The following is a 20,508-nucleotide window of genomic DNA, read 5'->3' as shown; positions in this document are numbered from 1 at the left end:
TGTGATGACACGTGGGATTCACGTGATAAGACGAGATTCTAACCTATCAGATTTAAGGTGGTCACGTGATGCACGTGGTCTCTTTCTGATCTGTTAATTTTCACGTACTATGTTTGTTTCTAATCGAACGGTGACATATGGCTATGTTTCCAAAACAATACTATAAAGGGCCGAATGGAATTATCAGACTTGGGCCAAACCCAAACTTTACAAAGGAAAAAAAGAAGTAACATATGCCTATGTTTCCAAAACAATACTATACCTTATTCGAATTTATCAGACATGGGCTAAGCCCAAAAGTTACAAAAAAAAAAAAAAGAGTAACAATACTATCAGAGCCAGGTTTCGATCCTGGGACCTGTGGGTTATGGGCCCACCACGCTTCCGCTGCGCCACTCTGATTTGTTGTTGTAATGTTAATTAGGTATATATTTATCATGGTAATGTATAACTCGTGCCAGAATATGGGCTTTGAGCCCAAATAAGAGCGTAACGGATCTGATAAGCGGGTCGGGTTTGACAAGATCCATGAAATGTGAAGCAGAAACCAAAGGTTTTATGAAGGGTTTATTTCGGCGGCTGTGTTTGTACTTCACGGCGCCTTCTCTTTTCTCCAGATCTCTCTTCTCTTCACCCAAGTCTTGTTTTTAATCTGTTCTTCGAATCTGAACTCTTTGATTTCTATGTTTGTATTAATAACTCTACAAAATCAAGTAGCTACATAGCCCGAGATTGTGCTCGTGGAGGCAGTAAACTATCTGAAGCAGCCACTATTACCATTTCGTGGCGATCACAAAAACGATTCAAAAAATGTGGAGGAACATTCTGGGAAGAGCTTCATTGAGAAAGGTTAAGTTTTTATCTGATTCTAGCTCCTCCGGTACTCATTATCCAGTGAATAGAGTCCGTGGGATTCTGTCTTCTGTTAATCTCAGTGGCGTTAGAAATGGTTTATCTATAAATCCAGTCAACGAAATGGGTGGATTAAGCTCGTTTCGTCATGGTCAATGTTATGTGTTTGAAGGGTATGCTACAGCTGCGCAAGCTATTGATTCGACTGATCCTGAAGATGAGTCTTCTGGGTCTGATGAAGTTAATGAATTGATAACGGAAATGGAGAAAGAAACTGAGAGAATCCGTAAAAAAGCTAGGCTTGCAGCTATACCGCCAAAGAGAGTCATTGCGGGAATGGGAGCACAGAAGTTCTATATGCTGAAGCAGAGACAGGTGAAAATGGAGACTGAAGAATGGGAAAGAGCAGCGAGAGAGTGTAGAGAGATTCTAGCTGATATGTGTGAGCAGAAGCTTGCACCGAATTTACCTTATATGAAGTCTTTGTTTCTAGGCTGGTTTGAGCCTGTGCGTAATGCTATTCAAGATGATCTTGATACTTTTAAAATCAAGAAAGGGAAGATTCCGTATGCGCCTTTTATGGAGCAGTTACCGGCTGATAAGATGGCTGTTATCACTATGCATAAGATGATGGGATTGTTGATGACTAATGCGGAAGGCGTTGGCATTGTTAAGCTAGTGAATGCTGCTACTCAGATCGGGGAAGCTGTTGAGCAGGAGGTGGGTTTTAATTTCTCTTGTTGCTTTTGATGCTATTTCATGATGTGTGAATCTAGGAATGTGTCATTGATACATATTGCCTTGTCCCCATGGGGTATGAAGTGTATATTGGTTTGATGGTTTGTGTATTTTGTTACTGGATCAGGTCAGGATCAACAGTTTTTTGCAGAAAAAGAATAAAAAAAATGCAACTGACAAGACGATCAATACAGAAGCTGAGAATGTTTCAGAAGAAATTGTGGCCAAAGAAACGGAAAAGGCGAGGAAACAAGTTACTGTACTGATGGAAAAAAATAAGTTGAGGCAAGTAAAAGCATTAGTGAGGAAACATGACTCATTCAAGCCATGGGGTCAAGAGGCTCAAGTGAAGGTTTGTTTATACTTCCACCCTTGTCAATGCACAGAGCTTTATAATAGTTCTTATTTTCCTTCTCTTTTTTTTTCTCGTCTCTGTGATTTAATAATATTGACTCTTGTGCTTCTAGGTCGGCGCACGTTTGATTCAGCTGCTGATGGAAAATGCATATATACAACCTCCAGCTGAACAGTTTGATGATGGTCCACCTGACATCCGACCTGCTTTTAAGCAAAATTTCAGAACTGTCACATTAGAAAATACGTAAGAGTCTTGAATTTCTGTTTATGCTCATTCACATGTATCTGTCTCTGTCTCTCCCTCTCCTTGTATCTGCTGTTTATTTACATTCTATTGTATTCTTCTTCAGAAAAACGAGCAGGAGATATGGTTGCATCGAATGCGATCCTTTGGTCCTAAAGGGCCTTGACAAATCAGTAAGCAGAATCGTGGACTATGTTTTTACTGATCTTTTATCCTGTACCTTTGTAATGTTTGGGTCATAACAATCTTTTACCACTATAGATCTCCCTACTCCTTTCTCACAATTTTCCTTTGTTTTAAACAGGCTAGACATATGGTCATTCCCTACTTGCCAATGCTAATACCTCCCCAGAACTGGACAGGGTATGAGATCTTTTCACCAATAATTAGGACTTATATTGTTCCTTCCTTACTCTGGCTATATAGATATTCTTTCTTGTGTAGCCGTCATACAGGTGATATCTACAGTTTGCTCAAGTATGTTTCTAGAATTGCTATGTAACTTGACAGTATTTTACAGGTATGATCAAGGGGCTCATTTTTTCTTGCCTTCGTACGTCATGAGAACACATGGAGCTAAACAACAACGCACTGTTATGAAACGAACTCCAAAGGAGCAACTGGAGCCAGTATATGAGGTCTGAGTCCCTTGACCTGTATTGCGAGTTAATATTGCTTGAGCTTAGTCATTTCTTGGATGCTTAAAAGCAGATAGGAGTTGCGAAATTATGAATATTGTTATTAACAGATAAGTTCATGTGATTCCTTTTGTTTAATCAGGCTTTAGATACTCTAGGAAACACTAAATGGAAGATAAACAAAAAGGTGTTAAGTTTGGTGGACAGAATCTGGGCTAATGGAGGTCGCATTGGTGGTCTGGTTGACCGTGAAGATGTAAGATCTCTCCCTCTCTTCTTTGCGGATCTACTTGTAGTTCTTATTCACCCATCCGCTAGCCATCTTCTTCAGAAGAAGGAAGTAATTTTGATTCCTACTTCTCTTTTAGAAATTTTGATTTTTTCTCACCTCTTTATAAACTACAAAAGGTACCCATTCCAGAAGAGCCGGAAAGGGAAGACCAAGAAAAATTTAAAAATTGGAGATGGGAATCCAAAAAAGCAATTAAGCAAAATAATGAGAGACATTCACAAAGGTGTGATATAGAGCTCAAACTCGAGGTAAGAGAAGACTTCTTTTTGCACTCTTTTTTGCTGCTGTGATGTATAAAACCATCGTTGTGCTTTCAATTGATTGATCAGGTGGCACGTAAAATGAAGGATGAGGAAGGTTTCTACTACCCTCACAACGTTGATTTTCGTGGGCGAGCATATCCCATACATCCATATCTTAACCATCTCGGGTCTGATCTCTGCCGAGGCATCCTTGAGTTTTGTGAGGGAAAGCCTCTTGGGAAATCAGGGTTGCGTTGGCTGAAGATACATATAGCAAACTTATATGCTGGTGGAGTCGATAAGCTGGCTTATGAGGATAGGATTGCGTTTACTGAGAGTCACTTGGAAGATATATTTGATTCTTCTGATAGACCTCTTGAAGGAAAAAGATGGTGGCTTAACGCAGAGGATCCCTTTCAATGTTTGGCTGCTTGCATTAATCTTTCAGAAGCCTTGAGAAGCCCCTTTCCTGAAGCTGCAATATCCCATATCCCCATCCACCAGGTACTCGCTAGATTTTATCCATACTTGTACATGAGCAACTTTTGTGACATTCTTGCAAAATGAAAGTTATATAGGTGCCTTTGTTGCTCCGAATTTATCATCATCATCTATGCTCTTTAAGTAGATAATCTTACTTTCCTGTATTAATTTCTATTGCAAGGATGGTTCATGTAATGGTTTACAACACTATGCTGCTCTTGGGAGGGATAAGGTATGCCATTAGTTTTACAGTACCTATAATTTCTTTTTTTGTATGCATCCTTTCGAGCATAGGCAAATGTATTTCTCCTCAAGGTTCTCTGATTCATTTCTTTCAAATTGGTTCTGTTTATAGTTGGGAGCAGATGCTGTCAACCTTGTTACAGGTGAAAAGCCGGCAGATGTTTATACAGAAATTGCGGCTAGGTACTTTATCTATTTTTTATATTCCCTTATCTCTCTGGCTATAGTAACACTCTAATCAGACAGGATTTTAACTTGGTTTAATTAAATCAGGGTTCTCAAGATCATGCAGCAAGATGCAGAGGAAGATCCCGAAACATTTCCAAATGCCACATATGCCAAACTCATGCTCGACCAGGTTTTCACACCTCTTGCTTGTTATATTGGCCACTTTCTGCCAAACATGTTACCTGACAGCCTATTCTTATCCCTTCAATATAAGGATCAGATATACTGCTACTATGTGTCAATTTAATACTTGTTTGTGATCATCCTATCTGACAACAAGACTCTACTATTGAAATTCTTTAGGTTGACAGAAAGCTGGTCAAACAGACTGTCATGACATCAGTGTATGGTGTTACTTATTCTGGCGCACGTGACCAAATAAAGAAGAGGTTAAAAGAACGTGGTACCTTTGAGGACGATTCACTGACTTTTCATGCATCGTGTTATGCAGCAAAAGTAAGGAAATGATAATTTACTTGCTTGATTAGGCAACGATATGCTTTCTATGGTTACAAATTTTTAATCTGCAATTAATTATTGGATTTGGCATCGAAGATTCACTCCTTTATTGGTTCTGTTTCTAGATCACTTTGAAAGCATTGGAAGAGATGTTTGAAGCTGCAAGAGCTATCAAGAGTTGGTTTGGTGATTGTGCAAAGGTCAGTGCTTATATCCATGATGCTCTGCTTAAGAAATCATAAGTTAGGAAGGAATTTTCACTTGACAAATGGTTACGACATTGAGATTTGTTTTCTGTGGTGGACAGATAATAGCTTCAGAAAACAATGCAGTTTGTTGGACGACTCCTCTTGGACTTCCAGTTGTACAGCCTTATCGAAAGCCTGGAAGACATTTGGTAATGCTCTTAACTTCTTTTATAAATGACGGAACACAAATGATCAGCTGAAAGAAATGGATAGCGACTCTCTTGAATATCACTGAATTTGAGAGGCATCAATTTTGGCAGGTTAAGACTACCCTTCAGGTGTTAACTCTAAGCCGTGAGACTGATAAGGTAACCCAACCAAATTTCATTCACCATATAACTTTTCTCCATATTTTTCATTAATTGGTAAATATGGCTAGACATTCTTATTTGGAGAAAGAGTAGGGTTCAGCCTACATCTTATTGTAATGTAGCATTTGGGTAGATTTGATGAGTTTTAAGCAGAAAAGTCTCATCTTTCTGCACCACATTCTGTATTCTTGCTTCAGGTCATGGCGAGGAGGCAGATGACTGCTTTTGCACCAAATTTTATACATTCTCTTGATGGGTCTCACATGATGATGACAGCAGTTGCCTGCAACAGGGCCGGCTTGAGTTTCGCAGGTCAGCTTTAGCCTTTCCGTATGCATCTAACTGATCTTGATTTTTTCATTCTAGATTCTTACTCTTCATACCCATTTAAAATTTGTAGGGGTGCATGATTCGTTCTGGACGCATGCCTGTGATGTTGACGTAATGAACACAATACTCAGAGAAAAGTTTGTCGAGCTCTACGAAAAGCCAATCTTAGAAAACGTAAAAGAATCTACTTATTACATCTTTCAAGGGGAATACAATTACCAACATTACACTTTCTTTCTTTGTTTTATTATAACTAAACTCATGATGGAGGGTTTGTCTTTGTGTTGATAGTTGTTGGAGAGTTTCCAGAAGTCCTTCCCAGACATAAGTTTTCCGCCATTACCAGAACGAGGCGACTTTGATCTGAGGAAGGTCCTAGAGTCGACTTACTTCTTCAACTGAGCTGCAGCACATTCAGGTTACTTAAATACTGGAAGCTCCAATACTCCACATCTAACATTCAGGACAGAGTAAGTTTGCTTCTTCAGGCCAATACATCAGCCACATTGATCAAAGGGGAAAAGATTCTTAATAAGGAATGTTGATGGTTAACCTCAACTTAGAGGTGGGCTTCGGGTTACTTGTAAATATACACAGAAAGAGTGTTTCAAAGCTTGGCAGGAGGGAAGGCGTTGGATCGAATTGATGGATCGGGTTATCGAACCAGTGACTGTGGCACTCCGGATTACTAGCAGTTTCTTATCGACCACACAAAATTACCAAGAGATACATGCAGTCTTGTAGGAACTGAAAACGGGTGCTAAAGGATAATCATTTAAATGGTCTTAGTAGACACTCTTTTTTGATTGACTTGTAATTTATTATAGACTCTAAAATGCATTTTATATAATAATATATGAACTTGAACAATGTTCATTATCCAAGAAAGAATTTTTGAACATTCAAAGAATTGAACTAAGCATACAGAAACAATCTTTTATAGGGAAAACATTAAAAGAAAAAACAAATGATTATAAACTCTTATCTGTTAATGAATATTGGCCTATTGAGAGGGCTTTCATGTGGTAATACGAGCCCAATTCTTAAAGGCATCAAGAAACTCAATTTTCTTCATCTTCCTCTTCCTCAACTTTGGCAATCTGAGATTCTTTTGAGTCTCCATGAACGTTGCTTTATACCTCCACTTATCCACGAATATCTTCATCTCCTGACATTTCTCTATCACTTGCAACGCCGTGCCAAAGAAGCCTCCTTTGACCAATGCATTCAAGAACGCATCCGCAAGAGCATGCTCCAGTTTTGCTTTCTTGTCTTTGAACTCTTTCCATATAACCACCACCTCGAAGTACTTCTCGCAGCTCACGTATCCATTGATCAACGACAAGTATGTCTGGTTATTCGGCTCATACTGAAGGAAAGTCATCCTTCTGAATGTACTCTTTGCATCTCCTAGGCGACCAGATTTACAAAAGGCATGGATAATCGAATTCCAATCATGGGACTTCACTTCTACGCGTGGATCTTCCATAACTTCCTCCACAAACTCTGCCATTAACTCAGGTCTCTGATTCTCAAGGAGACCAGTCATTATTGTTAAGTAGCATCTTTTCAGATCCGCCACTCTTGTTTCTCTCATATCCCTAAACAATGTAAGAGCAGATAGGAAATCATGTTTCGTCATGGAAGCTTCGATCATAGTGTTATAGGTCTCAACGTCTAATTGAAGCCCAGAGCTGCTGATCTCTGTAACAAGCTGAGTAGCTTCAGATGTTCTGCCTTCTTTGCAATAAGCCTTCAAGATCGGCACATACACACCAATCCCTCCAGATCCTCCCTGAGCATTCAATTCATCGAGAATACTTTTACCCGAAAATCCGAGCTTGACACAAGCATTTACGATTCCAAACCCCACTGATCCGCCAACATCAGTGGACATAGATTCCAACTTCTGAGCTTCGATGATCAGTTTCGCTAAACTCTCAACGCTTTTACTCTCTATGAACCCTCTAACCAATTCACAGTACGTTTCCTCACTGAAACTCGAGGCTTCTCCAACTCCTTTAAGACTACACAGTATAACATCAGAAGCACTATCTAAATCACCACTCTTAACATATCCACTGATCATACTGGAATAAAGAATTCTTCTACTTGCAAACCCTAAACCATCCATCAAATCCTCAAGCTCACTAATCTTCTCTCGAAGCCCCTTCCTCGCATACAAATAAGCAAGAAACCCAAAGCTCAATTCATCAGGCTTCACACCTAAAACATCCATAGATTCAATCAGATTCTCAGCATCAGCCAAAGATTCCATCTGCCTACAACACGCTTCAAGAGCTGCATTACTCGCTACCAAATCCGGTTTCATAAAATCAAGCTTCTCATCTACTGCAATTCTACAACTTTCCCTAAACACCTTAAGAAACGCAGCCAAGCTTCCATTTTCACGACAGACATCGATAAGTAAATCCCCCCAGAGATCAAAAGGAACAAAGTACCTGTTTTTAAACATACACTCCACCAAAGCCAATGCTGGCCCGGAAGCTTTCGCTAGTTTCATCGACTCGAGAACCGTACGGACGGTCTCAAACTCAAGCAAAATCGGATCTTTCTCGATTACATAAGTCGTGGAAACAAAGGCACGCTTGAGTCTGTGCCTGAGGGAGGTGTTTTGATCTGTGTTGTGGAAGGAGGACAAGTGGGTGATGAGAGAATTGAGGAGACGCTTGTCCGGGAGAGAAGAAGCGGCAGCGAAGGATCGGAAGACCTTCCATGCTTGATCAGTGTCGTGGGTGATTAGGGAATGGTGGAGAGTTGATTCAAAGGAAGACTTTTGGTGTGGGGTTAGGGTTTTAGAGGGAATTGAAGAGAAGGGTCTTCTTAGTGAGATTAAAGTTAGAGTCTTTCTCAACATTCGAGAAACAAGGGATCGTCTCCGTCTCCGTCTCTTTGTTATTGCGAAGTCCTTCTATATGTCTTAAGATAATCTGAAGTCTGTCTGTCTCGTGCAAGAAAATTGATTGTCTTAAGATACTCTGCTACAGACAGAGGGTTCGCTGCTGAGGTGGTTACACTTTGAAAGTTTTTTAGTTTCATGTTTATTACGATCAACACCTTCAAAGCTCACTTACAAACTGGAAAGAGATGATCTTTAAACAATCTTAACCATGAAGTATACAGAACAATGTGATGATTTGCTGGCCAATGAAAAAACCTTAGATAAGTGAAAATCATCTTCATGTTGGGACATTAAAAGAAAGAAGAAATCAGAGGAAATTTACAACTTGTACTATATTGACAAATGAATTTGATGAGTATCTCTCTTACATTCCTATACTATGGCATACATAAGAGAAGATAGTAAGGTAGTAGTCTAGGAAAGATAGTAACAGTAGTCTCTTTATCGAAACAACCAATATCGCAAAACAAGTTCATGAATCCTTTTTTGTCACACTAAGGTCACTTAGTTAATAAGGAAGAATTGCAGCAGAAACTATTCGAGTTCGTTGTAGAAAATTAAACCATTCAAGACGTTAAAGTTTGCTCCTAAGAGAGGCTAATTGAAGCAACAAATATCTCATATGAAACATGAATCTACTTTGACAGCTTAAAGAGTGGCTTATTCACCTACACCATTGTACGCATAAGAAATGATAGTCCAAGCAATTGAAGCAAACCATGTAACAATTCCCAAAAAACACACTAATTTGGGTACTTTGAATCTAAGTTTGATACAATTTAAAACTATTAACTGATTTATTACATTACATAAGCGAATAAGCATCAAGCGGGGATAGCTCAGTTGGGAGAGCGTCAGACTGAAGATCTGAAGGTCGCGTGTTCGATCCACGCTCACCGCATTTTTTAACTTTTAGCTTTAAAATTCTAAAAAGACATTTTTTTCCTACTTTTGGGATTATTCGGGGTTAATTATCCGTTCATTATATAAGTCTTGACCTACAATTTCATACATGTAAATGTAATAGGCCATAACACGACACAATGGATTCGCCAAACTCTATCTACTCATATGAGTTGTTTGAATACAACGCAAAATCTGAAATAGAAAACTTAAACATCAGAATATTTTTGTTTGATAAAAAATTCTAAGAAAGACAATGCATATATACTATGAAAGACAAAACGAGAGATAATGCAATCAGGGAAAATATTTAAGACTAACTTAAACTTAAAACAGAATACCTAAACTTTACATTCTCTTCTACACTATAAGAACTTGAAATAACAAAGATAATCCATATACATTATCTCTCGTTTTGTCTTTCATAGTACTATCAAAAACCCTATGTACTATCAAAAACAAAAAGATAGATAATGAAACCAGGAATGAGTTTTTTTTTTTTACTTTTTCATTTTTTGCTGCTGAATGTTAATGTTGAGCCATCTTTACATTTTAAAAGAGGTTTTAACTGCCGACCAAGTAAATACATGACATAAACGACTAGTGTTATGCAGAAACCAAATGGCTTGAGAGTTGGGTCGTTTGTTAACGCAAGTTATCCATTGCAACTATATACTCTAGAAGGAGAGCAAGCACATTAGACAAAACAGATTCAAATTAAAGTAAAATGACTAACAGAGACACTTTCTTGAAAAGCAAGAAAAGTATCTTAGGCTTCTAAAGGACAATAAGTACTTCAAAATCCAATAAGTTGTAAAAAGATGTTCAAAACACCAAATCAACAAGATAATAAAAGATAGAGATAGCGATGAATACAAAACACAGCGTATATTAATTAATGCAAGAATTGGAAGACAAGATATCTTCTCTCCTATTGGGATATTGTGGGAGGAAGCCAAAACATGCGACCGGGTGGTGGAGTAGAGTCAGAGAGATAACGAATGGTGCAAGAGGCGAGATCCCATATGCCATAACCGGAACCATGGCCGGCAAAGTAGACTGAGTTAGGGTTAAGACCAGGGAAGTCCTTAGCAGAGAGACAGAAAGATTCATTCTCGCCCAAGAAAATGCAGAGATCGCCAATGTCATCGGTGTAAGGACCAATCCCTTGCTCTTCGTCTTGCCTAATCACCATGATCTTGTGGGTCTTCTTGCAAAGGTCTTTGTTGTTATTGTAACGTGTGTCTCCCCATGTCGCAACTTCTCCTTTGTCCGTAAGACTCTCAACAAACCTAGACAACAACACAGATTATATCATCTTCAATCCCTTATAAACAACACAAACTCACGGGTTCTTATTACCATGCAACGATGAAGGATTGGCCCGAAGCTGACTCGACTAGTTGTTGTTGGATCCTGAAACGAGAGAGACGCCTTTCGTTCTCCAACTCTGGCATTTCTTCAAGAAAGTTAGAGAAGAGGAATCTCTTGTAGCCACTAACCGGAGTGTGTAAACCGGATTTCGGTGTGAAATCGGTCGGACCGGTATAGTCAGGGTTACAATTGTTCAAGTAAAATCTCCGGTCTCTCTCCGAGTAAATGACGGTAGAAGAATGGAAAGATGGACAAGGCACGTCAATGCGAGTCCACTCGGAGTCACCAGGTCGACAAAGACTAACTCGTGACCCGTAAAACTTGACGGCGACCACACAGTCTTCTTCATTTGAAGATGAGACAGAGACATTAACATGGGATTCATATTTGTCTCTGGTTAGTGAAGGTAAAGATATGATTTTCTTAGAAGGGTTTAAGATGTTAGTGAGACGCACTGTTGAATCTTTCTTGTTCAACAAAGCTAACCATCCTCGTGAGGATCCTAACTTGTGGGATTCGTAGACTTCCTTTGATAGAATCTTGTTTTCGATCTTCACTTGCTCTTGCTTCCTTGGGTCGTAGAGGTTAAAGTTGACGACTTTCCCATCGCAAGGAGATTTTCCGACAAGATCGCTGCCGAGGAGAAGATAAGGTGTCGTTGCCTCCGCCGTGACCGTAGAGAATTCGGACCGTCGGAAACAGAGGATCCTGTTCCGGGATGTTGAAAGCTTCGAGATTCGGCACAAGAGCTGAGACATTGTTTTAAAACCCTAATTTTCTTTTCAAGACAGAAGAGAACAAAGACAATCAAACACTGCTCTTTTACTTGGGGATCAATTTATTAAGAGGTGCAAGAAAATATAAAGTTTCTTTATCCGGAAAAAGCTTTTGAAGAAAATTCAGAAGCAACCCCTTATTTCTATGCTGTTTTTAAAGTTACCTAAGAGCATCATTAATGGTAGTTTCTTAGGTTAGTCTTAATTTAGTTCTTAGAATTTTTTATTAATTGATTTTAAAATTTTTAAAACAAAAGCTAAGAATACTTCAATTTGTCTCTTATATAAGAGACTCTCTTAACAAATATATGATTAAAAACACTAAATTTGTAACCAAAATTTCCTAAGAATTAAGCTAAGCAACTACCAATAATGATGCTCTAACTACTTATGGTTGTTAGGATTAAGTTCCTCCTATATGCGCTTATGAATCAAAGATCATGTCCACGTAATTAGGTTTTATACGCTATGTTAAAACTCGAAGACAACATATGAATATATCAATAAGCTGTCGTGTGACATAGCAATAAAACATATTAAAATTTTAGTAAAGGGATCTGATGAGCAGGATTACATTGAAAACCTAGAAAGTATTGATGTCAGTTGTCATGTACAAGAGAGTAGTAATTGAGGTAACTTGGTAAACTGTGGAGTCTCACTGGGTTGGTGACTTAGTAAAAATGTGGATACAACAAACTCAGTAAAATATACAATAATATTGATTGGTGGTGTTCATAATCTCATTTTTTACTTGATAATAATCTGATGATAGGAAAACTAAAACATTTTAACCATGGAAAATCTGAGGAAAGAAAGAACAAAAAAAAAAGATTATGAAAGCAAGTAAGCTGGAGCAAAGACATGTGATTTTCAAGAGAAACAAATCGGTGCTGGAATCGAAGAGATATGTAGCAGCAACTTAGCAGAAATAGCTAAAAAGATAAACATATAGTTTTTTGTTTTTTTTTAATTAAAGATTTAAAGTCCAAAGTAAAGCTAGATATATTTTGTAAAAGAAACAAAGTGAAGTTAAATAGTCTAACCTAGACTCTTCTTAGAGAGCTTTGAAGGAATTTTAAAATAAAATAACTAAACAGTTTGGACTTTCAGATGAAACAAGAAACTCTTATTTCTTAGTAGCTTCCTCTTCCCTTTCATCACGGCTACTGTCTTCATCGCTTCCCCCATCCTGGCTTTCTTCACCGTTGTTGTCTTCGTCGCTTCATCTTCCTTATTCTTGTCTCTACTTTCACTTTCTTTCTATATAATTTGAGTGCTATTTTTGTTCAAAAAACTTTTGAGTGTTATTTTCGTTCAATAAACTTGCATCCTGGCTTTATTCACCGCTGTTGTCTCCGTCGCTTCATCTTCTTTATTCTTGTCTCTACATTCACTTTCCTTCTATGTAATTTGAGTGCTATTTTTGTTCAAAAAACTTTTGAGTGTTATTTTTGTCCAAAAAACTTGATACGATATTATTTATGAGAATTCTCAATAATTTTTATATATACAAAATTTATGCTATTTTTGGAACTTTGCAGATGATGTGCTAAATATGAGAACAAAACTTAATTTACTCGTTCTGTTTAGCATCCTCCTATCTCCATTTTTATTTTTTATTTTTTTAATTTGGTGCGAAAAAGAAAAATTAAAAAATGCGGTGAGCGTGGATCGAACACGCGACCTTCAGATCTTCAGTGTCACGCTCTCCCAACTGAGCTATCCCCGCTTCTTGTTTAGTGTCTTATTGTGTTTAATATATTTCATGAACATGATCACAGCCACTCCCGGTCCAACAATGTTTCGTGTCCGTGACTCCGTGTCTTTTGTTTCATCATAAGTATTCATAACAAATATGTTTGAATATTTTACTGTTTCTAATGAATCCTTTAAAACTCAAGTTTGTTATCTTCAGACAGTATTCTTGGGTCTCCTTTGTCATCATTTTCAAATGGTGGAAACATGTTCTGGTTCGAACAGGTTATTGGCATTACCATCTCGGTGCAAGCCTTTTTTCATCTGATAGTATCATTGATCCATTAGTAAGTTGAATATTAACTGATTTTGTCTATTGTTGTGAACTGTTCAATTAATTAACAAAAAGGAACAGATAGACTCATGAGGATCAGTTTGGTTATCAATATCGAAGCAATTCTCTGAACCTGGATAGATGTAGTATAAGCTAGCAGCTGCAAACGCACGATCAATATTGCTGGATTCTAGAGGAAACCCTTGGTCAATGATCTTGCATTCTGATGTAATAGGATGTCTCGTTATGAATAAACCAATACAAGGAAGAAAGGACTTTATACATGTATTGCTGTATCAATAAAGGCTGAATCTAGCCACCATGTGAATGTTAAAGATTAGACAATATAGATCATCACAAGATACAGAGCTCGAAGATTAGCTTTGTCAACAATGAGGGAAAACGTAAACCGGTATAGTTAACCGTTACTGGCGTTTATATAACATTTTGTATTCTTCGTTTGAATGACGAAAATACCCTTATATCGGTCTGTGTTGTTGAATAATCATCTGAGGGTGAAACTGGAAATTGGGTACTATAAATTTCCCCAAAAGGATTGATTTTTTAGGGTTTCGCTGTCATTAGTTTAAGTATGAGGCTCTGCTCCCGGAGGTTATTTTGGCTTCCGGTGGAAGCGGCGCCGATGATTCAAAATCATTCTTGATGAACCACTTTAAAAAGTGGTGATGAATCATCTCCACCATCACCATCGCCATCACCGCCACCATTTCTGATCTTCCTTGTTTTCTGTTTCTTCTTCTTCTTCTTCTTATTGGGAAACAATGATGATTCTTAAGAAGTCAATAGACCAGACATTGTGGTAACACTCTCTTTCATGGCAGGGCTATATAAGGATAAAACTTAGTTAGCAGCCATGGCGGATGAGTACTGTTTCCTCTAATTTGTCTGAGAAAAGGCGAATCTGAGTCCTCTCCTGTCTGTTACATGCAAATATTTTATAAAAAAAAAAACCTTTTTAAGTGTTAATTAGCTATTAGATGCATCATTCTTTAGAATCTAATAAGTTTTGAGTTGTGAAAATGACAGAGCTTTTATAAATTGATGATTTTTGTCTTAAAAGAAATCTTTGAGAGGTAGCTAGAGAGAGATATGGAAAGAATGTCAGCTTGTTTTTGTCTTGTGTTCCTCTTTTTAACTGTTCTTGTAGAAGCAAAGTATCTTCCTGAGAGAATGTCATGTTTTTTTTTTTTTCATGGTGGCGAATGTGATTATGCTAAAAAAGTTTTCAGACAGATGGTTTCTGATGGTGTGGCTCCTGATATTATGAGATACATCATTTGGTTAGATGGACTATGTACATTACCGAAAGCTAGAGAGATGATCATATGTGAGAAAGCTACGGATAGTATCTCTAAAATCCTCTGATGGAAAACAGAGAGAAAAGTTATCTCTTTCTATGCTTTCAAAGTGAGTTCAAGGCAAGCAATGTAAAAAGTGTAATAAATTATGGACTTGCACAACTCAAAACAATTGGTAATGAATTGAAAACTCTATATCTTTTGATATATAGTAATGTCAAATATGTATATATTGTACTCCCAACAGCCAAGTAAGAACCAACGACTTGATCATATATTTCCGCAAGACCAGAACAAACATTGCAAAATATATATACAAGTCAATGTGATCCAATGGCATATCTTTTTACCAATTCAAGATTTTATCTTTAAATAAATTACCCATAAAAGAAAGCAAGATAGTGACATTGGACAGTACCTACCGAATCCTTCTATTATTTAAACAAACTACATTTAAATATCAGGAAAATGTCAAAAATCAAACCACAAGAAGTTTCAGATCAACTTTCTCTAACCATCATCATTCATTCACCTTTTGGTTTGTGGTCTGACCAATCTGCAGAGAGATAGTGCAAGAAGAAACAAACAAAGTCAACAAAATCCAAACACATGTTTTCGTAAAGAAAATGTTTGGGGCTTTATATGGCTTAACAAAGTAAGTACTCTGAATCAGAGTTTCTGATTTGACTCCTTCAACTTCTTTACATAGTCCTATGGAATTTTACTGTGTCCCCACTTCCTCCTAAAAAGTCGTCTCATCAATCATCGTCAGAGCAACAAATTTACCTTTAGTGGGTTCCAACTTCTCTGAAACAGAGGACCAAGTGTGTCCTTCAAGTCTTCTGCTTGATGAAGTTACAGTTGGAGACTTGGTAAGCAGAGTAAGACAAGACCAGCTTTGAACAAATGGGATGTCGGTAAGACTTTCTTCAATCTTCTCTTGTTTTTTTCCTTTTGCACCTTCAAAAAAATTCTTGATCGTATCTTTCGAATCATCAAATTCTCAAACCAACGAAATCTCACCTTTCTCCCTATTTATGTGATCTCAGAGTCAAGAAGAAGATATAGGCACAAGTGATACACTAATTGGATCGTTGTTGAGGTCCATTTCTGAGGTAATCACATCCTTGGAGTCCTTACAAGCAGAAACAGAGAGGTTCCTCGAATGCGCTTGCTACTTTTATCGAGTTTCAGTTGTGTTAATGGAGATACAGACAGCAGAGAGCAACGTCATATGTTCAATTGATATTTTTGAATCACTATCCGATAGTGTAGATGTTGCCAAGAAACTGGTTGAGAAATCTCAAGAAAGCAACGAAGCCGAATCAACTACTGATCTGAGAAGCATTGAGGCAGGTTTTGAAGGCGTTGTAAAGCAGATGGGTGAAACTTTGCAGTCCATACCTGAATCAACATTCGACGAGGAAGAATATATAGGAGTTGTTATTCAGTCTCTTTCAAATGAGATGCAAAATGCTACCATTGGAGATGGTAGTAAAAGTGAGATGATAAACAATGGGCAGCAGAAGATTTCTGCAAAGCATACACCGGATATTGTGTCTGAGCAAATGGAGGAAGACCTCTATCCCACTGATCCTGAATTTTCCTATGAAAGTTACATGATGTATAGTGAATCACAATCACAAATGACTGATATACCAGATATCCCAAGCAAGAGCACAGATGTTAGCCGCCAGAGAAAGCATGGAAATCATAGTGAATCACAATCACTAGTAACCGAAATACCAGATATCCCAAGCCAGAGCACAAATGTTAGCAGCCAGAGAAAGCATGGGAATCTCAGTAAATCACAATCACAAAGTACCGAAATACCAGATATCCCAAGCCAGAGCTCGAATGCTAGCAGCCAGAGAAAGTATGGAAATCTTAGTGAATCATTGTCAATGTTACCACAGGTGACACAGTTCATGGAACCTCCATACCAAGCTTTCATCTGCCCGTTGACCAAAGAGATAATGGAAGATCCAGTCACCACAGAAACAGGAGTAACCTGCGAAAGACAAGCAGTAATAGAGTGGTTTGACAGTTTTGGAAACTCCGATGAGATCAACTGTCCAGTTACGGGTCAAAAGTTGACCACTGAATTAAGTGCAAATGTTGTCTTGAAAACCATCATTCAGGAATGGAAAGTACGTAACGAGGCAGCAAGAATCAAAGTGGCTCATGCAGCTTTATCCTTAGGCGGTTCAGAAAGTATGGTCATCGACGCGTTAAGAGATCTGCAAATGACCTGTGAAGGGAAAGAGTACAACAAGGTACAAGTCCGTGAAGCTGGGATCATTCAGCTGCTTGATAGATACCTGACGTACAGAAGTAAAGATGTGAGGTTTGAACTACTAAAGTTCTTAAGGACACTGGCAGATGAAGAAACTGATGACGGAAAGGTTGGATCTCTTTCACATACCTATTATGCAATAGCACACTACCTTAGACGATATGCGCTGCTGTGATTATTTGTCCTAGCTAGACACAGCAGTTCTACTTCTTGTTTCAATAGACTTTTATATTTCAAAGTTGTCTTACAGGAAATGATTGTGAAGACAATAACTATGTCATGCGTAATCAAACTTTTGGGAAGCAGTCACCAGCCTGTAAGACATGCAGCACAAGCCTTACTGCTTGAGCTTTCAAAATCCCAACATGCATGTGAGAAGATTGGGACTGCTAGAGGGGCGATACTAATGTTAGTTACCGCAAAGTATAACAGGGAGTTGGATTCCTTTGCATCTGAAACATCAGACCAAATCTTAAGAAATTTAGAGAAGTGTCCTGAGAACATCAAGCAAATGGCAGAGAGTGGACTATTGGAACCTCTTCTGGGCCATCTAGCAGAAGGTAATTCATTACTGCTTTTCTCTCCAAAGTTTATGAAGCATAGTTGCTATACAAGCATTACCTGGAGCGAAATGATAAACAATGAATTGATGTTGATTAATATCAGTTTACTTCCGAATGATATATGGCAGGGAGTGAGGAGACTCAGGTGGCAATGGCTGCGTACCTTGTGGAAATTGATATTGGACATGAGAAAAAAACTTATGTAGCTGAGAAGGCTTGCCCTGCGCTCATTGGGCTGGTGCAAAGTGAAAATATTGACGCTAGAAGAGCCGCCTTCAAAGCTCTTGCTCATATTTCATTGTATCACCCCAACAACAAGATACTGGTAGAGGTCGGCATCATCAAGATCATGGTCGAAGAAATGTTCACGAAGCGAGTGTTTAGTGATCTGATGAACTCCAGGAACGAAGCTGCTACAATACTTGCAAACATACTGGAATCTGGGCTGGAACATGAGACCTTTGAGGTGAATACTCATGGCCACACATTAGGCTCGGATTACTTTGTATACAACATCATCCACATGCTCAAGAACTCAAGCCCAGATGATCTTAACATTGATTTGATCAGGATTCTCCTATCCTTGTCCAAATCACCTAGAGCGATGGCAACAATCGTCTCAGTGATCAAAGAAACCGACGCAAGCTTTGCCATGATAGAACTCATCAACAATCCTCATGACGAATTAGGGGTTGGAGCATTAAAACTTCTAATAGCCCTTACCCCCTACATCGGTCACACGCTATCAGAGAGACTATGTAAAACTAGAGGTCAGCCAGAGAATCTTATCCAGTGCCCAGTAGAAGCAAATCAAATAACAGAAAAGCATGCTGTTTCAGCCAAGTTACTTGCTAAACTTCCTCATCAGAATCTGACTCTTAATTTAGCACTGGTCAACGAGAGCATAGTGTCTGAAATTCTGCATGCAATCCATCTGATTCAAAGAAGTGGAGCACGAACAAGCAGGTATGCAACTGATTTCTTGGAAGGTCTCGTTGGCATCTTAGTGAGATTCACAACTACACTGTACGAGCCCCAAATGATGTACCTAGCCAGAAACCACGATTTGACATCAGTGTTTGTTGATTTATTGATGAAAACATCAAGCGACGAAGTTCAAAGGTTATCAGCAACTGGACTAGAAAATCTATCATCTACAACTATGACTTTATCGAGGCCACCCCAACCTAGGAGCACAAAATTCATGGGATCACTGAGTATGCCTAGGTCTTTCTCCCTCCGTTCATCCAAAAAGAAGCAGATAGAGATCTGTGCAATCCACAGAGGCGTATGTTCTGCAAAAAACACATTTTGCTTGGTTGAAGCAAATGCAATCACAAAGCTTCTAGCATGTTTGCAGAGTGATAAAGTGGAGGTAGTGGAGTCAGCATTAGCTGCTATATGCACGCTATTAGATGACAAGGTCGAAGTGGAGAAGAGTTTAAGCATGCTGAGTGAAATGAATGCAGTACAACTAATTCTAAATGCAGTCAAGGAACACAAGAAAGAGTCTCTATTGCAGAAAGCATTTTGGATGATTGACAAGTTCATTATTAGAGGCGGAGATAAGTATGCCAGCGAAATATCACAAGATAGGATGTTGTCAGGTATGTTGGTTAGTGCCTTCCATCGTGGAGATGGTAACACAAGGCAGATGGCAGAAAATATACTGAGGCGTTTGGACAAGATGCCAAGTTTCTCTACTTATATCACATAAAAGAAAACTAACATGTCAAAACCTTAACTGTTATGAACTATTGCTCTGCTCACTGTGTATAAAGTTTTCGGTTTGAATTGTGATTTTACGTTGTATAGTACACCGATTTCCAGTTAGCGTACTGTAACAACAGAAACTAAACCCCCAATCTTCAACTTTACAGTATATAATATCACAAATCCAGATAGGTCTTACCATTCATGTTTTCCAGCTTTATAGAGGTTGCAGTCGAATTATATGAATGCACCATGTCGAAATTTCTTAGCCAATTCACCCAATTGGAGTCCAATGCAACTAAGCAGGCTCATAATCCTATTCACAATGATTGACATCTAAATAAAATTAGAAGGATAGGATTAGAAAGTGAGAAAATATTGAAAGTAAAGAGAGATAAGTCCCATGATTGGTGTGCTGAGATTTCCGTGGAGAGAGGCGATGGAGGCGAGATTTGGGGGAAGATTGTGTGGTCCGGTGCTGTCTACAAACTTGATCCTCTCTCACACTCATTTAGCGTCAAAGTCTTACATTCTGCTTCTGTCCATGTCTGAAAATAGTCCAGACTTCTCAATCCACTTGTATATTTCTTTGACTTGGTATGATTGAACTCTGTTCTGAATGTATGTGTTCATCTTTCTGTGTTAGGAACACTGTCGACTATTTTATTTTTCTCGATTGCAAAGTTGGCTAAAAATATACATTTGTTCAAATTTATAGATATATGTGTGGTTCCAAGTTGTCTTATCAAAACCAACATTAAATCTGAACTAGTTATGATATTGAAGATATTTCATAACTAGTTCACACCAATGCATACAACCATTCACCAATTTTTAGATGTTTGGTCTCTGTGCCTTACTTTTGTATGCAGGTCACTGCTTAGTACACAGCTTCTAGCATGTTTGCAGAGTGATAAAGTGGAAGTAGTGGACTCAGCAATCAGCAT

The 20,508-nt window shown here is 38.3% G+C and overlaps 7 protein-coding genes, 1 long non-coding RNA gene and 4 other non-coding genes across 21 annotated transcripts; 4 read left to right on the top strand and 8 right to left on the bottom strand.

The window, feature by feature from the left end:
• Positions 1-330: 330 nt before the first annotated feature.
• Positions 331-402, bottom strand: AT1G69000. Its single transcript has one exon. It is a non-coding gene; the product is annotated as a tRNA-Met (tRNA).
• A 167-nt stretch (positions 403-569) lies between these two features.
• On the top strand, positions 570-6,569 carry MGP3 (male gametophyte defective 3). 2 transcript variants are annotated; one of them, NM_105571.4, is made up of 19 exons: positions 570-1,572; positions 1,718-1,942; positions 2,058-2,191; positions 2,298-2,364; positions 2,496-2,554; positions 2,712-2,829; positions 2,972-3,085; positions 3,238-3,369; positions 3,451-3,867; positions 4,028-4,078; positions 4,202-4,272; positions 4,363-4,447; positions 4,621-4,773; positions 4,902-4,976; positions 5,084-5,173; positions 5,285-5,332; positions 5,533-5,647; positions 5,736-5,839; positions 5,957-6,569. In NM_105571.4, the coding sequence occupies exons 1-19, from the start codon at positions 811-813 to the stop codon at positions 6,065-6,067; spliced, it is 2,931 nt and encodes a 976-aa protein (NP_177063.1). In that variant the 5' UTR covers positions 570-810; the 3' UTR covers positions 6,068-6,569. The 2 variants fall into 2 exon arrangements, with proteins under 2 accessions (NP_177063.1, NP_001185355.1); NM_001198426.1 differs by having other exon boundaries at positions 641-1,572; positions 2,298-2,385; positions 5,957-6,215.
• Positions 6,536-8,611, bottom strand: AT1G68980 (Tetratricopeptide repeat (TPR)-like superfamily protein). Its single transcript, NM_105570.3, has one exon. The coding sequence runs from the start codon at positions 8,541-8,543 to the stop codon at positions 6,684-6,686; it is 1,860 nt and encodes a 619-aa protein (NP_177062.1). The 5' UTR covers positions 8,544-8,611; the 3' UTR covers positions 6,536-6,683.
• Positions 8,612-9,416: 805 nt separating this feature from the next.
• AT1G68970 lies at positions 9,417-9,489 on the top strand. The gene has a single exon. It is a non-coding gene; the product is annotated as a tRNA-Phe (tRNA).
• An 819-nt stretch (positions 9,490-10,308) lies between these two features.
• Positions 10,309-11,670, bottom strand: AT1G68960 (hypothetical protein (DUF295)). 2 transcript variants are annotated; one of them, NM_105569.2, is made up of 2 exons: positions 10,854-11,670; positions 10,309-10,783 (listed from the first exon to the last, which is right to left on the bottom strand). In NM_105569.2, the coding sequence occupies exons 1-2, from the start codon at positions 11,621-11,623 to the stop codon at positions 10,423-10,425; spliced, it is 1,131 nt and encodes a 376-aa protein (NP_177061.1). In that variant the 5' UTR covers positions 11,624-11,670; the 3' UTR covers positions 10,309-10,422. The 2 variants fall into 2 exon arrangements, with proteins under 2 accessions (NP_177061.1, NP_001185354.1); NM_001198425.1 differs by having other exon boundaries at positions 10,309-11,670.
• A 1,627-nt stretch (positions 11,671-13,297) lies between these two features.
• Positions 13,298-13,370, bottom strand: AT1G68950. The gene has a single exon. It is a non-coding gene; the product is annotated as a tRNA-Phe (tRNA).
• An 858-nt stretch (positions 13,371-14,228) lies between these two features.
• Positions 14,229-14,717, bottom strand: AT1G68945 (uncharacterized protein). The gene has a single exon (NM_148643.2). The coding sequence runs from the start codon at positions 14,396-14,398 to the stop codon at positions 14,252-14,254; it is 147 nt and encodes a 48-aa protein (NP_683484.1). The 5' UTR covers positions 14,399-14,717; the 3' UTR covers positions 14,229-14,251.
• AT1G09027 lies at positions 14,466-14,598 on the top strand. The gene has a single exon (NR_139548.1). It is a non-coding gene; the product is annotated as an other RNA (small nucleolar RNA).
• A 581-nt stretch (positions 14,718-15,298) lies between the features above and the next one.
• On the bottom strand, positions 15,299-20,241 carry AT1G09023. Of its 6 annotated transcripts, none has more exons than NR_139544.1 (4): positions 19,761-20,241; positions 19,036-19,143; positions 18,012-18,896; positions 15,299-17,906 (listed from the first exon to the last, which is right to left on the bottom strand). It is a non-coding gene; the product is annotated as an other RNA (long non-coding RNA). The 6 variants fall into 6 exon arrangements; NR_139543.1 differs by lacking the exon at positions 19,036-19,143 and having other exon boundaries at positions 15,396-17,737; positions 17,822-17,906; NR_139545.1 differs by having other exon boundaries at positions 18,012-19,143.
• Positions 15,344-16,097, bottom strand: AT1G68937 (uncharacterized protein; the record flags this gene model as incomplete). Its single annotated transcript, NM_001334393.1, is given in 5 exon segments — positions 15,344-15,355; positions 15,371-15,420; positions 15,522-15,545; positions 15,776-15,949; positions 16,073-16,097. 5 exon segments carry the CDS (start codon positions 16,095-16,097, stop codon positions 15,344-15,346), a joined length of 285 nt encoding a protein of 94 aa, NP_001320692.1.
• On the top strand, positions 15,491-20,113 carry AT1G68940 (Armadillo/beta-catenin-like repeat family protein; the record flags this gene model as incomplete). 3 transcript variants are annotated; one of them, NM_001334395.1, is made up of 5 exons in its annotated part: positions 15,491-15,906; positions 16,039-17,394; positions 17,536-17,845; positions 17,977-19,455; positions 19,998-20,113. In NM_001334395.1, the coding sequence occupies exons 1-5, from the start codon at positions 15,901-15,903 to the stop codon at positions 20,111-20,113; spliced, it is 3,267 nt and encodes a 1,088-aa protein (NP_001319353.1). In that variant the 5' UTR covers positions 15,491-15,900. The 3 variants fall into 3 exon arrangements, with proteins under 3 accessions (NP_001319353.1, NP_001154461.2, NP_001319352.1); NM_001160989.2 differs by having other exon boundaries at positions 15,721-15,906; positions 19,920-20,113; NM_001334394.1 differs by lacking the exon at positions 19,998-20,113 and having other exon boundaries at positions 15,721-15,906; positions 17,977-19,565.
• On the bottom strand, positions 18,472-20,041 carry AT1G68935 (uncharacterized protein). Its single transcript, NM_148642.1, has 3 exons — positions 19,761-20,041; positions 19,036-19,143; positions 18,472-18,896 (listed from the first exon to the last, which is right to left on the bottom strand). Exons 1-3 carry the CDS (start codon positions 19,813-19,815, stop codon positions 18,868-18,870), a joined length of 192 nt encoding a protein of 63 aa, NP_683483.1. The 5' UTR covers positions 19,816-20,041; the 3' UTR covers positions 18,472-18,867.
• Positions 20,242-20,508: the final 267 nt, after the last annotated feature.

The sequence above is a fragment of the Arabidopsis thaliana genome (assembly GCF_000001735.4).
Source record: "Arabidopsis thaliana chromosome 1 sequence".
NCBI classification, from domain to species: Eukaryota; Viridiplantae; Streptophyta; class Magnoliopsida; order Brassicales; family Brassicaceae; genus Arabidopsis; species Arabidopsis thaliana.
Note: the sequence above shows the minus strand (reverse complement) of the source record. Positions and strands in the feature narration are given on the sequence as shown.